This window comes from Podarcis gaigeae, assembly GCF_964106915.1.
Source record: "Podarcis gaigeae genome assembly, chromosome: 6".
NCBI lineage: Eukaryota > Metazoa > Chordata > Lepidosauria > Squamata > Lacertidae > Podarcis > Podarcis gaigeae.
Window position 1 is genome coordinate 50,413,468 of NC_139682.1, and position 14,962 is coordinate 50,428,429.

The 14,962-nt window shown below is 44.2% G+C and overlaps 1 protein-coding gene across 3 annotated transcripts in view; it reads right to left on the bottom strand.

The window, feature by feature from the left end:
• Positions 1–14,962, bottom strand: part of SLC6A9 (solute carrier family 6 member 9) — a 54,284-nt gene that overhangs the window by 34,116 nt on the left and 5,206 nt on the right. For all 3 annotated transcript variants that reach the window (XM_083742429.1, XM_083742428.1, XM_083742430.1), the window contains exon 2: positions 10,113–10,258. In XM_083742429.1, coding sequence (XP_083598555.1) covers positions 10,113–10,142 — 30 coding nt within the window. In that variant the 5' untranslated portion in view covers positions 10,143–10,258. The remainder of the gene's footprint in view (positions 1–10,112; positions 10,259–14,962) is intronic.

Here is a 14,962-nt window from a genome sequence, read left to right on the forward strand (position 1 = left end):
GCTGGGCTGCGGATGCTGCTGTGGCTCTGCTGCTTTGCACAGCCCTGCCAGAGGGGTGGGGAGTTGGGCTGCACTCATAGATACCTAAAGAACTGCTTCCTCCCATAAGAACCCACCCAGCTTCTATGTTCAGTGGGAGATCCTGTTCCTCATGGCCTCTCATCTTCAGAAGTACAGCAGGTGGAAACAAAAGAAAGGGCCTTTTCTGCCATGGCACCCACAATGTGGATTGCTGTTCCCTAGGATATTTCACTCACCCTCTTTTTATTTTTCACTCTTTTAGATACTTTTCTTGTTCTAGGAAGCCTTCACCATGCTTATTATGAGATTTTGTTTTGCTTCCCCCATCCCACCCCACCCCAGAAATTGTTTCTGTAATTTTACACATTTTTAAAATGTATATGTTTTATATTTTTAATACATTAGCCATCACGTGTTTCATGAAAAGGTAAAGATGGGTACGAATCTTAAAACAAATAAGATAAAAATTGGTCACACAACTGAGTAAAAGAATCTAAACAGATGGGCATATAACTTCAGTTGACATTTTGCTACGGCCAGGCTTCCAATGAATTACTCAGAATGCAGGTGAATGCTGTGAACTGAAAATCTGGCCATAACTTCACCCATTCTCTTAAAAAGGGACAGTAAAGGCTCCTACCATTTCTGTTGTACAGTGTGAATGGGGGAGTGGTGGTAATAACTTCCGAGACAATAGCTGCAAACGAGTACTATATATTCCATTACAAACAGATGGAGTATGGGTACATTCCTCACTGTGTATGTGTGGGGCGATAATTTCCCCTATAACACTGAGAGGGACAGTAGAGTGGCATGCCATTTCTATTATAAAATAAGCTTGCCGCCTCATCCCTCACCCTCTACCTCCCAGGAAGCAGCAACAATGCAACTGAGGTGAGGTGAGCCCCACTACCCATCATGCATATATCATATCTCTATATCTCATTCTCTAACATCCAGTCGGTGTTACCACTTCGTGGATGTGGAACCAACTGAAATAAGTGAATAAACTTATGCAACAGCTTTTCTGAATGTACGGGAACTCCCACAACAGCAGCTGACAACAGGTCTTGGGACACTTCCTTTCAACAAAAAGAAGAGTTTCCCATTTCTCATGTAGCTTTAGTAAAGCAGCCAGCAATGCTCTGCAAGATCAAAACTTAAAACCCAAACATATCCCAACCTGTGAATCGCAGCCTTCCTGAACCACTGTGAAAGTCAGACCAGAAGATGCTCAAACATTCAACCCACGCCCAACACAGCAACATAGAATTCAATGGTAAGCAGCAAATACAAATCAGTCAACAAGTTTGGCTGCTATGGAACCTTTTGTCTGTGTAACCTCTTGTGGACAAAGGATTAGAAGATTAGAAACCTTTGTTCAATTTCAGTTCAGTGATGTTTCATTGCCATTACAATATACAAAACTTTTGGCAAAGTGTATTAGAAGGACTTGCTCTCTGAAGTGTTTGTCAGAAAGTACAAGTTACAGAGCAATCCTATGCATATTTACTCAGAAGTAAGGTCTACTCAGTTCAGTGGGGCTTAGTCCTAGGGAGGTATAGGATGTCAGCCTTAATGTACAATTAACTTACAGAAACCATTTTCACAAGATATGATTGTGGCTACAACTGTAGATGTTTTTTAAAAAAACAAAATCCAAGAGCTGGAAAAATGCATTGGGAATAGGAGCTATACAGTGCCTTTTAGAAAAATAACTAAAAATAGAGGCCCCCATGTTTAGAGGCAGCAAGCTTCCAATTATCAGATGCTGGGGGCATAGAACAGGGGATGGCTATACAGTAGGTGCCTGTGGCTGTTTTATGTAAACTGTACTTAACCACTGGTTCTTTATTGGAAAACTCCCACTAAGAAATAGCCCTATTAAAGCAACAATCCAAAGAACTACAGTACGTTTGTATATTCAGTTAGTTTTAGAAGATTTAGTCCCATTGATTTAAATGGGTCTATTCTAAACAGGACTGAGCCTGGACCCAATCCTATACTGTTGACAATATATGGAGCATTTTAGGAGGATTAAATATGCTGATTCGAAATTGTATATATGGAGATTAGATAACGCACATATGTGCAACTATATTCAGTCAAGCTTCTTAGAAGGTGAGTTAGAAGGGAGCATAGCCCAAACGTGAAACCTTTTATTAGACCAACTTTTGTGCGGTAAAGAAACATGCAACCACTGGAAATAATACAACACTCTTCTCAGGCAGATAAAGGTTTTAGCATGATTTGAAGGGCAGCTTGCTAAACCAATAGAAACAGATCTAATTACCTTATTTATTTTTACATGTTTTAACTTCTCTGGGAGAAACCTGGCAGTGGAAGTTTATGCCAAAAGAAGCCAAGACAGATCTATATATCTTAAAACATATTCCACTCATATATCAGACCATTAGAAAGAAACCGTGATCAGCTTGAAGTTGTTCAATATGCCCAGCGTGCTTTCCCCCCTTAATCCCAAATAATTATTTTGCTGTAATCAGGAAGGAAAGCTTCCCTTTTTTCTGTTCCAGGTCTCCCATGTGAGGAAAAGTGTGAAAGTGGTATCTTTAAGCTACCAGTGTTTTCAGACAACTTCAAAATTTGAAGTTCAAAGAAGAAGAATGTGTGCGTTCAATGCTGGGGTGTGTGTTCTATCCTGGGGGATGGAGAGACCAAGATTAATGGAAACTACTATTCCAGTGCAGTCCATTTATTATCCAAATCAATGTAACCGCAGGGATAGGAGGATATGTATTTGCTTATAAAAAGCATGTCAAAGGAAGGAGAGGCACCAAGGATGCTGGCTTTCTGCACTTAAATACACCTTGAGCATGCAACATCAGAAAACGCAGGCATCCCCTCTTTCATTTCCCCCAAAAGGAAGATGTCTATGACAAAGGTGTCTCTCACTAAATGTAAATGAACTGTGAAAAAGACTACAAATTGAAATTGGAGACAATAGCTGTACCTGTCCCTCTTTGTCTGTTTGTTTTGTAACACAAAAAAACTTTTTAAAAAACTAATTAGAAATTAAGAAAGAAAACTCAGACATAGTGGTACTGGAACATCTGGTTCTTCAGCACTGGCAAATACTCCATTCTCTACCATCACCATCAAACAGAGGTGAAACAGAACTGAGACGAGAGCATGGTTAGAATCAATAATTGTGCACTAAAACCACCACACTCTGCAAGCAACATGCCACAGTTTCTCAATTAAAATAAAGTTTGCATAAACCTATGTGAACAGAGTCCATACTTGGCTGGAAAATATTTTTTAAGGTTTTTGCAAAACTTGGATTTTTATCTTAAATTATTTATGGTAAAGAAGTGTTGGGATTCAGACAAGAGTGAAGAGGAAGAGAGAATATATGCAGGAGTTTGGTGTGGGGTGTAGCTGTAAGGAGTATGATAAGTTAGGCTTATTATTGTTTTGACCTTTGGAATCCTTAAACATGAATGTTCTGTATTCTGTGCTTTTTAAAATATGGACCACGTGTTTTCAATTTTTTCTCTGCAATCATGCAAGCTGAAAAGCCATTACTGAGAAGTAATACCACCAGCATGGCAACAGGTAACTATCAGAAGAAAACCTGCCAGTAAGAAAAGAAAAAATAAATTCTAACAAAGTTTCTAATATTTAAAAGTCAAGATGTATGGAAATCCCTGTATATTTCAAACCATAGACTCTTTATTATTAGCAATTCAAATATGGTGGCCATCTTCCCTGAACACCATTTTAAAAAATAACAACAGTGCAATCATATGCAAAAGTAAATCCAATTATGTTCAGTGGAGCTTATTTTCCAGTAAGTGTGCTTAGGTCACGTTCTTAAGCAAGCTAGGATTCTTGGGATTTTACCTATTGTGTTCCATGTTAAATGTTTATTCTTTGTTCTATGGCAGGCATGACCAAACGTGGCCCTCCAGATGTTTTGGGACTACAATCCCCAGCATTCCTGACCACTGGTCCTGTTAGCTAGGGATGATGGGAATTGTAGTCCCAAAACATCTGGAGGGCCAAGTTTGGCCATGCCTGTCTATGGCATGACAACAGCCAAGCATATTTGCAGAACCCCCAAGGACTAGAATGCCAGCGTGATGAAGGTACATTGGTGGGACACTACAGATAGATAAGAGGTAACTCGGAGTCTAGGCAATCTTATGGCACATCACATATAATGCTTCAAGCAACTCTCTCTAAATTTCCACTCAGTTGATGCAGATCAGGGGGACAGAGAGAACCCACAAATATTCTATCAAGCAGAGCATCCCTTAGAAGCCCATTGAAAAGAGTGGTGTAAGGTGTGTCAGGTCATGCTGGAAATATGTGTGTCAGGTCATGCTGGAGGGGTTGAGGGACTGGAGTGACAGAAGCCTTTGCCTGAGTAGACAGACAACTTGATGCAGTTGAGCCTCATCTACCCTTGATTACACTGTGAATATCAGCAACAGGGCTGGCGTGCCAGGTACATATAACACCTCAGGATACGATAGGTGGATTTCGAAAGGATGGGACCGGGTCCTATCTAGCTGCCTCATTCACAGGTGGCAGCTCTTGTCACTGTCATGGGTGTGGGGGGAGAACATGGGGCAAGGAAGTGGGTAAGGAGGGAAAGAAAGAGGCCTGTGCCAGACACATACATCCTCAGGCGACTTTCTCAGGCCCCGCTGACAGCCCGGCCTCAATTCTCCAGGGCTGCTCAGGCAGAAAATCCTCACCAACCCCCTCCTTCTGCTCCCCCCCTTATTATTCCAGCCAGAGGAGCTTCCGCAGCCTAGTAAAGGCTCAGCACCCACAGCGGGGGTGGTTTGGCCAGAGGCCGGCAGGCATGAGCCAGGCTTAAATCTCTTGAAACCCCGAAGTAAAATTCCCTCATTAGGCTTGAACCCCGCAGCTAAGTGGAAGACAACTGCCCGGGTCATCACTGCAGTATATGCCACGGATGCCCCTGCCCTCTTTACCCGCCCCGTCTGCCTAAAAATCCCCCAGCAGATGCTGCAAGCCCCTGGGCAGCCAGGGAATCTGCCCAAGAGTCAGGAGGCGCTGGCAGGGGTTGCTGTGCAAACAAAGGCAATGGCAAATCCAAGGACAAAACATAATGTCCTTAAAAACGAGCAAGTGAGAGAGTGTCTGGCACTGACTTCTGCTGGGGGGTTGGGAAATGCCACCCCCTCAATGGGAGAGAAAACACACACACACACCCATCAGGCAGTGTCAGGGCAGCAAATGGGATTTGTGAATGGATCCCCGTTCCAGTGAAAAAGGCAGCTACCTCAAGAGCTCAGCATCCTCTCTCTCACTCTACTTAGTACCCTCTCCAGGATTCACTGTGTCTCCTGACATCTCCCTGGAAATCAGAGTTCCCAGCTGAATTAAAGGTACTGCAGTCCACTACACACTATTGCAGATCCCCCTTTACTGCCACACTAGCCATCCCCCTTTACTATCTGGGCCCCAATCCCACTGCAGGCAGCCTGGAGGGATGCTGTAGCTGGCTGGAGCCCAGGTCTTGTCCATCCGGACTCAGGAAGCAGCAGGACAGAGCTGTTTTTCTCAGGTCCAAGTCCTGCCCACATCCTGGTGTTTGCAAGCTGTACTATGATGGCCCCATTTGCAGAACTTGTGGAGGGGGAGCAGGATCCAAGTGATCTAAAAATGTCCTGCTGGAACATTTGCCCTCACCCCTGCATTGGACTCCCAAAATGTTGGTACTGCCTTTCCCTGAGGCACTTGAAAGCATTTCCCAGACTGCAGCAACCCCTCTGAGGTAGGAATGCCATACAGCATGAGGATTCCCACCCCAAACCCCCTTGATCAGAAAGAACCGAAACAAAATTCTCCAGAAGTTGGCTCCACAGCACAGCACTGAGAGGTAGAGTTAACACCTGACACATAACCGTTCCCTGTCTTACCATCTCTGCCTCTTTTCTGTAATTGCTGGGTGCTTCCACACAGCCTGCTCACTGAATATTCATCCTGATGCTTGTAGGGCGATCAGACAACATTGGTTATTTAATGAGCGCTCATTCTGATTTATTTTCTTTACATTTTCTCATATTTCCTTATAAAAAAAAAGTCCAATCTTTCTAGGGAGTGTGGAAACTATAAGTCACAAAGCAATGGGTACTTTTTAAGTTTAGAAAGAAAGAAAGAAGGAAAGAAAGAAGGAAAGAAAAGAAAATAGAATGAGGCTACAATCCTGTTCCTCATTTTTTCTTACACATTGTATAGAACTCTGGGTTTGAGGCAAGCACTGCTGCCATCCCCAGAAAGTAAAAACAAGGCCAGTCCAGGACTAAGAGTCACATACTCAGAAGGGCTGGAGTCAGAGTGTCAACACCAAGGAAATTTGAGGAGAAACATCCACACCAGTTTTGGGGAGCATTATATACACATACAGAACTATGAACACACAGTTCTTCAATGGCTGAACAGAGCTAGATGCTTCTCAGTGGCCTGTCTTCCTCCTCCTCCCTGTTTTAAAATGAATGGTTCCTTCTTTCACCTTGTCCTAGAGCATTAGAAGTAGGAAATACACTGTCCCATTGACAGAAATATTATGTACCCACAGATTTCCTAGTAGCTGACTGAACTGGGCAGAGGCCAGATGGAGAAACCCCATTGCACCACAGATACCTGTAAACCTGGCTCTTGAAACACTGATCAATTCCACAAAATAGATGCTAGCACTATGGGTGAATGACATCGCTGGCCCATGCAATCATCTCACTTGTGGCTTTGTGCCCAGCTTGCTCCATCTCCCCAACCGGCTGAAAAACTGTAATTTTCCACAACGTCAGACTGATCCACACGATGTCACTTTGGGTAAGAGGTAAACAGACCAAAGTTGGCACCTCTGGGTATACCTGGGCATTTGATCCGTCCAAACATCAGAACCCCAGGCACTGCTGGCTGATGTTGGCGGCAAAGAGTGCCAAATGAATGGAAAGGGCCATCCAAGGCTAATTACCACTAGCACTTCTGGATCTCACTGTGTGTCAACAACACTTCCCAGTCTCTACTGCCTTTATATTAATCCACAGCCAATATACAGCAAAGGGACTGGACAGCTGCATAGGTGGCATTTTGCAAAGATTCAGTCCAAAAGAGCCCCAGTTATTGATAGAGCCAATTTCATGACACACGTAAACATGCAACAAGATGGGGAACAAGACTTGGCTACTATGGCTCCAGAAAGAAGCAAGTGGCCCAAAACTATTCCCCCACCCACAACTGCATAATTATCTTGCTCTGCACTACCTATCAGAAATAGGCATTATGACAATAGTTGAATGCTGTGCGATAAGAAAGTTATGTTTTGTGACAGACAATCCTTGAAAAAGCCAGGAAATATTCTCTTCTGAGGGCAAATCCTATGCAACCACAAGTCCGCCAATGCTCGTCAGATGAAAGAGAACTACCCAAGAGGACAAACTGGGGGGTGGAGAACGTGACACAAAGAGGTGAGAGAGGTGACCAACATGGTTTTTATGTGCTATTGACACCACCACCCCTTGTTTGTCTCTTCTTGGAAATCCTTGTGGTTCCCAGACTGGGACATCCTGTGCCAAGGTCATGTTTATTTGGTATTTTGGGGAATGTGGACATTAGCAAATCAAGCCCCATCAAAAAGAAGTGCCAGAGAGAGCTGTCCCATTCTTTCCCTGGACCTCAAAGAGAAGCTGTAGGCTTTGAGATACTATTACTGTCTTGGGATAGGCGATTAGTGGGTGATGGGTTTATGCTGCTATTTCAATTATGTCTAGGCAGCTCAATGAGGGGATTAGCTTCTTCTCTGTGGCCAGAAAGCTCCGAGTGCCTGCTCCAGTGACCTAGAGACACTACATGAACTGCATGAGAGCAAGCAGGAAACTTCAACGCCAGGTGATTGGGTGGGGTGAAATGCAGGGGCATTTCTGATTCACCTTCCCATCATAGAGTTGGAAGATCCCAAGGATCACCTACTAGTCCAACCCCTTCCCTTGTCCTAGTAGCCTCTGCAAACATCCTCTTTCCCATTTGACAACACTGACTCCCAGAATTGGTTAAAGATTGACTCGGAATATATGTCGTACTCCGAAGCTACGCTGGACTCTCCCCGCTGCACATCCTCTTTTCCCCACCCCAGGGCACAAAACAACATTGACAAAGGACTCCAGAAACAAAAGTAGCAGCCAGAGCATTGAGCAACAGTATAAAAGTTGTGTCAAGGGAAGAAGGCAAGGATGTGCAAGTCATTATATACCATTTCACACAAAGAGCACTGCAATATAGCAAAAGAGGAGCAGTGCTCTTAGTTCCTGTGCATGTGAAAGCATGTGCACACATTTGCAGGCCTGCTGGGATGCTTTCTAACACCAAGTGCTGAACCTGGGCAGCAAAGGGTATGTGCACAGTCCAAAATGTCCCACAACCAGGCAAATATGGGAATCTGAGTAGTTTTCGCACATACCCTTTGCTGTCTAGGTTCAGACAATCTGAACCGCACTTGGGCAGGTGGTTCAACCGTTTATCATCTCCTTTCATTTTGATTAATGCTGGCTGGCCTGACTTGGTTTCTAATCAGCAGAATCACATTCAGTTGAATGGAGATGACCCAATGGGCACAGCCCTTTACACGTGTGTTTGTGTGCATGAAAATATGTCTGTGCATGCATTGATGTATTATTATTTATTACATGTGTATCTTGACATTCCTCCAAAAAGAGCCAGCAGGTCAGTGAGCAGAGCAGCAATAGCACAATTAAAACATCTAAAAACAATTCCAATACACATGCAGACATGTGGATTGAAAAAGCTATGGGAGGAAATAGTGTGTGCGGGTCACAGATCATACAGTGCTGTGCTGTATGCACAAATGCCAGGGTCTGAGTGCTCTGTGCTTGCAAAACGATGTTTTATGCAGGAAAAATATAAAGCAGCACATGAGAGGAAATGTGTAGAGGAATGCATGGACGTGCCTGTGAAATGCTGCAGTAGAGAAGACCTGCAATCTCTATGGATGGAATGCAAGGGACTTTGGTGTCTGTGTGTTGCAGCTATCCAAACTCCCCTTCCCCCACATGTTCCGGGCCTGAAACTGGCACGGTGCCCCCTGGCTGGGGTGCAGGCTATTTCAGGCGTCTCCGGGGAGCCTCGCTCTCAGTAAATGTAGAAATCCAAAACACAAACAACACAGCGGTGTGGATGGGGGCTAACATTTCCCACCTGCTGAACTCTACATGTTTCCTTGGTAATGTCTGATGACTTGCGGAGGGGGGGGGGGCTTTAAGGGAAGTAGCATCACTTCACCTATGAGAGAAGCGAAGAGAAGGCACCTGCGGAAGGCACATCCTGCCTTCCACTTCCCAGGCTATTTGGGGGAAGAGGAAATGGACAGGTGCATGAGGACTTCTCGGTAGTTGTGCCTGCCCTGTGGAATGCCCTCCCATCATATGTCAAAGAGATAAACAGTTATATGACTTTTCATAGATATCTGAGGGCAGCCAAGTGTCCTTTCTTAGTTTGGGGAATTCCCAGACTCTACATCCACTGCCCTTCTGCTTAAGATTGTTGTGATGCATCTTGTTGTGATAACACCTTTTTACACCGATAGCTGTAAAATATAGGGCTGCGATTTCCTGCACTTGACACATCTGAGGAACTGCCTGCGGGCTATATTATTTATGAAAACCTGGCTACACTGGAAAGCTTTACTGTATCTAATTCTGGCTTAAATGTGCTTTAGCAACTGATAAATAATATAAATTGATACTGTGCTTTAATGATTTATACCGCCTATTCTGAAATGAATGTACTGCGTTATAACAGTACAGTATTAATGAAACAGACTCCTTTGTGGAGATTGCTGTATTATGATTTGAAACGAATTGGTACTGAGCTGTTTACGCTAATGCTGCTTTGCTGCGTTCTCATGTAGTGCATCACTTTGGGCACATCTGTGCAGAAAAGCAGCAAACAAATTAAGTAACAATTCCTCACCATCACCCCCCCCCAGACCACCGAGACCCATGGATCCCTCTCCCCTGCATTCCAAGGGGGCAGAATATGCCAACTCAAACCTGATGTATTCCCCGCAAACTCACCAGCAACCCCTCACTGCATTTTTCTGCCATGGTTGGGGGCCGTGATGTGAGCGCCCAGCTGCCCACTGTCCGTCTTGATGGCTAGGCTTCCCAGGCTACACAGAGAGCTCAGACAGAAGCGCAAATTAGACCAAAGAGACAGGAAGCTGTGGAGAATAAAACGGGCTTTGGTTAGAGAAAATGAAACAAGAGAAGACTCCTGTCCTCTAAATTAGGGGTGACAAAACATTTTTTTGGGGGGGGAGGTTCAAGGGCCGCATTCACTCCTGGCCAGTCCTGCAGGGGCCACATACTAATGGTGGGTGTGGCCTAAAGTTATTGCAGTCACCTCACATTTGCACATACACAGAGCTCCCCTCTCCAGCAGATCAATGTGGAAGGAGGGGGTTATTGCTCATCTCTGCTCATCAAATGATTGATCTGATGACCACAGAATGAGAGATTTGCAACCCCATCAGGGTGCTGAGCAGAGAGCTTGAACCCTCCCTGCAGAACCACTCAAGTTCTGTGTCTACTTTACTTCATCCACACCAGCACTACTTTTTTGCCACTGCCATCAAAATTAGGGGCGGGGGAGGTGGTTTGGGAAGGTGGCTGGATCAGGCCTCTGGGCCAGGGGTAGTTACCCCTGCTCTAAATACTCAATGAGGGGAACACACACACAAGCACACGTGACCAAGACTGGTGCATTTGCAAGGACCATCTCTTTTTACAGCAAAAATTACATTGCCGTTTCCCAGTCTACATTTAGCATATGCCCAAAGATGGTAAAATGAGAGCAGGGCTGGGAGAGGGTGCAGAGTTTGGGTTAACAGGCACTTATATCTGCCCCATCATTCCTGGTTCCTTCAGCCCATTGCCATCTCTGAAGTGGGAAGAAGCTGCAAGAATCACACACGTGGCTGCAAAGAGCGTAGCCAGTGCTCAGGGCAGGGGAAGTCTTCAGGGCACCAAACACGCACAGGGGCACAGCTGCCACTGAGGACACAGATGGGAGGCAATTGCCTTCCACCCTGGTGCACCTAGTCACGTGCCAGGTCAGCTCTGCCATTGTGCTAGAGACCAGGTGGTACTGCCAGGCAGCGAAAAAGGGACAGCCATGGTGTCTGTGTGTCTGTCTGTGGCAGGGAAAGGCATCGCCCGAGATAGTTTGTAAGACATCAGCGACAAAAGTGAATTGGATGTTGGTCATGAAGGGGGCAGAGCATGAAAGGTTGCCTCTATAAACTGTAGCACATGGGGAACAGGGTGGATGGGGAGAGGACAGGGTGGGTACTTAGAGGGACCTTGCTGGTGGCTGAGCCTGAGCCAGTGAGATAGGAGCTGAATGTAGTGTGCAAGCTCTTCTCTACTGTCTCACACAAAGGGGACGCAAATTCCGAGTCATTTTTGTCTCTTCTGCGATGATTCAACTCCAGATAAGGTGACTTGAAGAAAGCAAACCTGAATTGACTTTTGTTCAAACCCTCAACTCAAATGGCCCAGCTTCATGTTAAATGCCAGGGGTCAAATACCCCATGGAGACTGAATACCAACCACCCAAAATGCACGCAGCAATTGGTAGTGTTAAAAATTATTTTTAATGTACTGTCACTGCACTTAGCCGCCACTCCAAGGATGTGGCTACTGTAAGGAAAGGGTTCTGGTAATTCTGTCTTCTCAGCTCCTAGCAAACCTATCTGAGCATCCACTTCTGCCTGTGCCTTCCAATGGTGGGCCCCAGGTGCCCTCCCCCCCCCAGGGGGCTGACCTAGCTGCATCAGATATTTCTGGTCACCAGGGAGGAAACATCACCTCATTCTCTTCACCTGGTCTCCAGCTAGGGGAATGTGCACATGTAAGCATGAACACCAGAGTCCTGGTCTTCTCTTTACTTCCATAATATACTTGGCTTTGAGTACCAGGGTAAACTGGCGCTGAAAGCAGAACTCGGCAACAAGAAAGTAGACACAGACTGTCATTCAGTCTCTCTAAATTATTGAATTAAAATTCAGAACCCAAATTTGGGAACACTAACGACTAAATAAAAAACATCAGGACCACAGGATCCGTGATCGAATATAAATTATGAAAACCAATATAATTAAGCAAATTAAGCAGCTTGGGTTTTTGCAAACGTAGAACAGGGCAAAAGAGAGAGGTGTTTATAAATAACATGGCGGACTCACTAGTTTGGTTGAAATGGGGTTGGGTGGGGGGACAGCGCTTCATTTCAGCTTCAGGACAAGGCTAGATCCTTTTGCTTGACATTCTATGGATGCTAATTGTATTCAGCAAGCAATAAAGCTGAACAAATTGTGCTTCACTTCCTGTGAACAGGACTGTGAACACAAAACTGGGCCCTGGATATCTTATTGTGAGACAACCAATAAACAGCTGGCACATTCACTACAGAAAAACAGGAGGTGGTCACAGCGACTTTTTTTTTCAATTCTCCAGGACAGAGGTGGCAACCTCAATACCACAGGGCACGTTTGGTTCCTGGACACTTGAAAGGGCAGCTCCTGAATAGTTAAAGACAGTGAACTGGAACAGATGCGTCATGAGTATGAGCACACAGACTTGCCTCTCATCCCATTTCTTCCATCAACTATTTTCTCATGGATATATATTCATTTTTTTATTTTTATTAATTAAATTTCACACCACCCTTCATCCAAAGATCACAGGATTGTTTACAATATAAAAACACAAAAATATATAACATAATGACAAAAACAATAACACCCCCACCCCCTGTTTAAAAGGCTTTAATTAGCCAAAGGCCTGAAAGAAGAGAAATGTTTTTTGCCTGGCACCCAAAAATATGCCATTCTTTGGAGACATGATTATATTCATACTTAATATTGTATATTTTTCAAAGCACTTTACACACACTGTCAGTTGCCCTTACAACAGCCATCTAGGGTACTCTGTATTATTAGCCCTGTACTGCAGACTGGAGAAAAATATGTCTTGTCCAACATCCTCTACCAAATCCATGGCAGAGGGGATATTTAACAAGGGACTTCCTGGTTCAAAGCTTAGTCATTTAGTTGCTACACTGTGCTGTGTTGGGAGCTGGTCAGTGAAATCCCTGCCCTGGAACTTGTGTAGAAATGAATTCTCTCTACCACAAGACTAAGTTTCAAAGCTTTACTGCAGAACCATCTTAAACACTAGTTAAAATAAGATAAACATTGCAAAATAACAAAAGTAATACATTGGAAATGGGGTCCGGTCCTTTATGCAGTTCAGTAAACTTTTTGCTCTCTGAACCCAGAGAGAGATCCTAAGCTTGTTCATCATTGCAGAGCTTCTTTGCAACCACTGCTGCTCCTGCCAGCTATCTCCCAGAAGCACATGCTGGCTTCTTAAGTTCCAACTTCCTGCTGTGAGAGCTCTGCGGCTCTCCTGTGATGAATCACCAGGTAGTTTACCTTATTGAATGAAAAAGTATCAGTCTTCTTATAGGGCGGCTTCCCATACATTTTTGTACCAGTGGTCTATGTTCACTTCTTATGGGTCCTTCCAGTGTCTAGTTACAATATTTCTAGCTGCTGAGAGTAAGTGACTTAAGCTTAAAGCAGCATGCGGACAAGCAAAGGAGGACACCTTCACCCCGGTGTAGCTCTTTTTTATCACATATAAAGCACAAGACAACGACCTATCCCGCCCCAACAGCATACAAACTACTATGGCTAATCTGACCCAACAACACCGCCCCCCCACAGCTCACAGATACAAACAAACCACACTGAAACCAAGTAAGCTTTGAAGCCTCTAATCTCTCGCAATGCCAATACAAATAAATATATAAATAAAGGACCTACACACATGATGCTGACACAAAAACCTTGTGCAAACACTATGCAACAGAATGGAAGATCGCTATCCCCCCATCTCTCTCTTTCCCCCTAACCACACACAGTGTCTATGACAATAGTGTCTCATACCAAATGTAAATGAAATGTGAAAAAGACTCTATGAATCGAAAGCAGAGACTTTCCTTGTTCATTTGTTTGTATTCCAACACAAGACAATCTTTAACAAGAACCAATTCAAAAATATCAGCCTTCTCTGACACTTTTGCTGGAGTGAAACTTCTTGCCTAAGGTAAACTTCCCTTTACGGCATTTTAAATACAATGCATTGAAACAAAGCATGTGATGTACGTTAAACATATAACTATAACATGCTGGCTGCAGTGGGGTGGGGTTTCACTTTGTATTAGAGACTGGCAGCATTAAACGAAGGAATGATCATTACTCCAGCTGAATGCAAATGGTAAGGGTGTGATCTTGTGCGCTGGGAAAAGGAACATTAAAAAAAATGGTGCACTGCAATCTCTAGGCCTCCAAGTAGTGAGCTTCTGAAGAACACAGGGAGGGAACAACTGCCAAGTGAAGAAGAGGAGAGAGAGGTAGCAGTGGCAGGACACAAGGCCAGCTATACTGTTAGGCAGAGAGAGGGGTTCACCTCAGGTGGCAGATTTAGGTTGTGGGGAGCAGCAAGGTTGGACAGCAGTTCTGTGTTTGCAGCCCACACCAGACCTCTTAAACTACTACCTCCAGGCAGAGTGGAGGATGCTAACATGTCACCAGTCTGGTTAATTTTAGATAGATGTGGCACTGAGGCTCTCATGTTCTTCAACTTAAGTAGCAAAATGTTTTGGGCTAGCCCTTGTTTGATGCTTGAATTTGTTGGCATATTATTATTATTATTATTATTATTATTATTATTATTATTATTTCCTGAGGAGGAAGGAAGAAATACAACATAAGAAGTACAGACATAAGTTTAGAAGCAGCCAGAAAATTCAGCGTCCTGCGAATTTTAGCTCTTGTTGATAAAGAGGTGGGTGGAAAGCA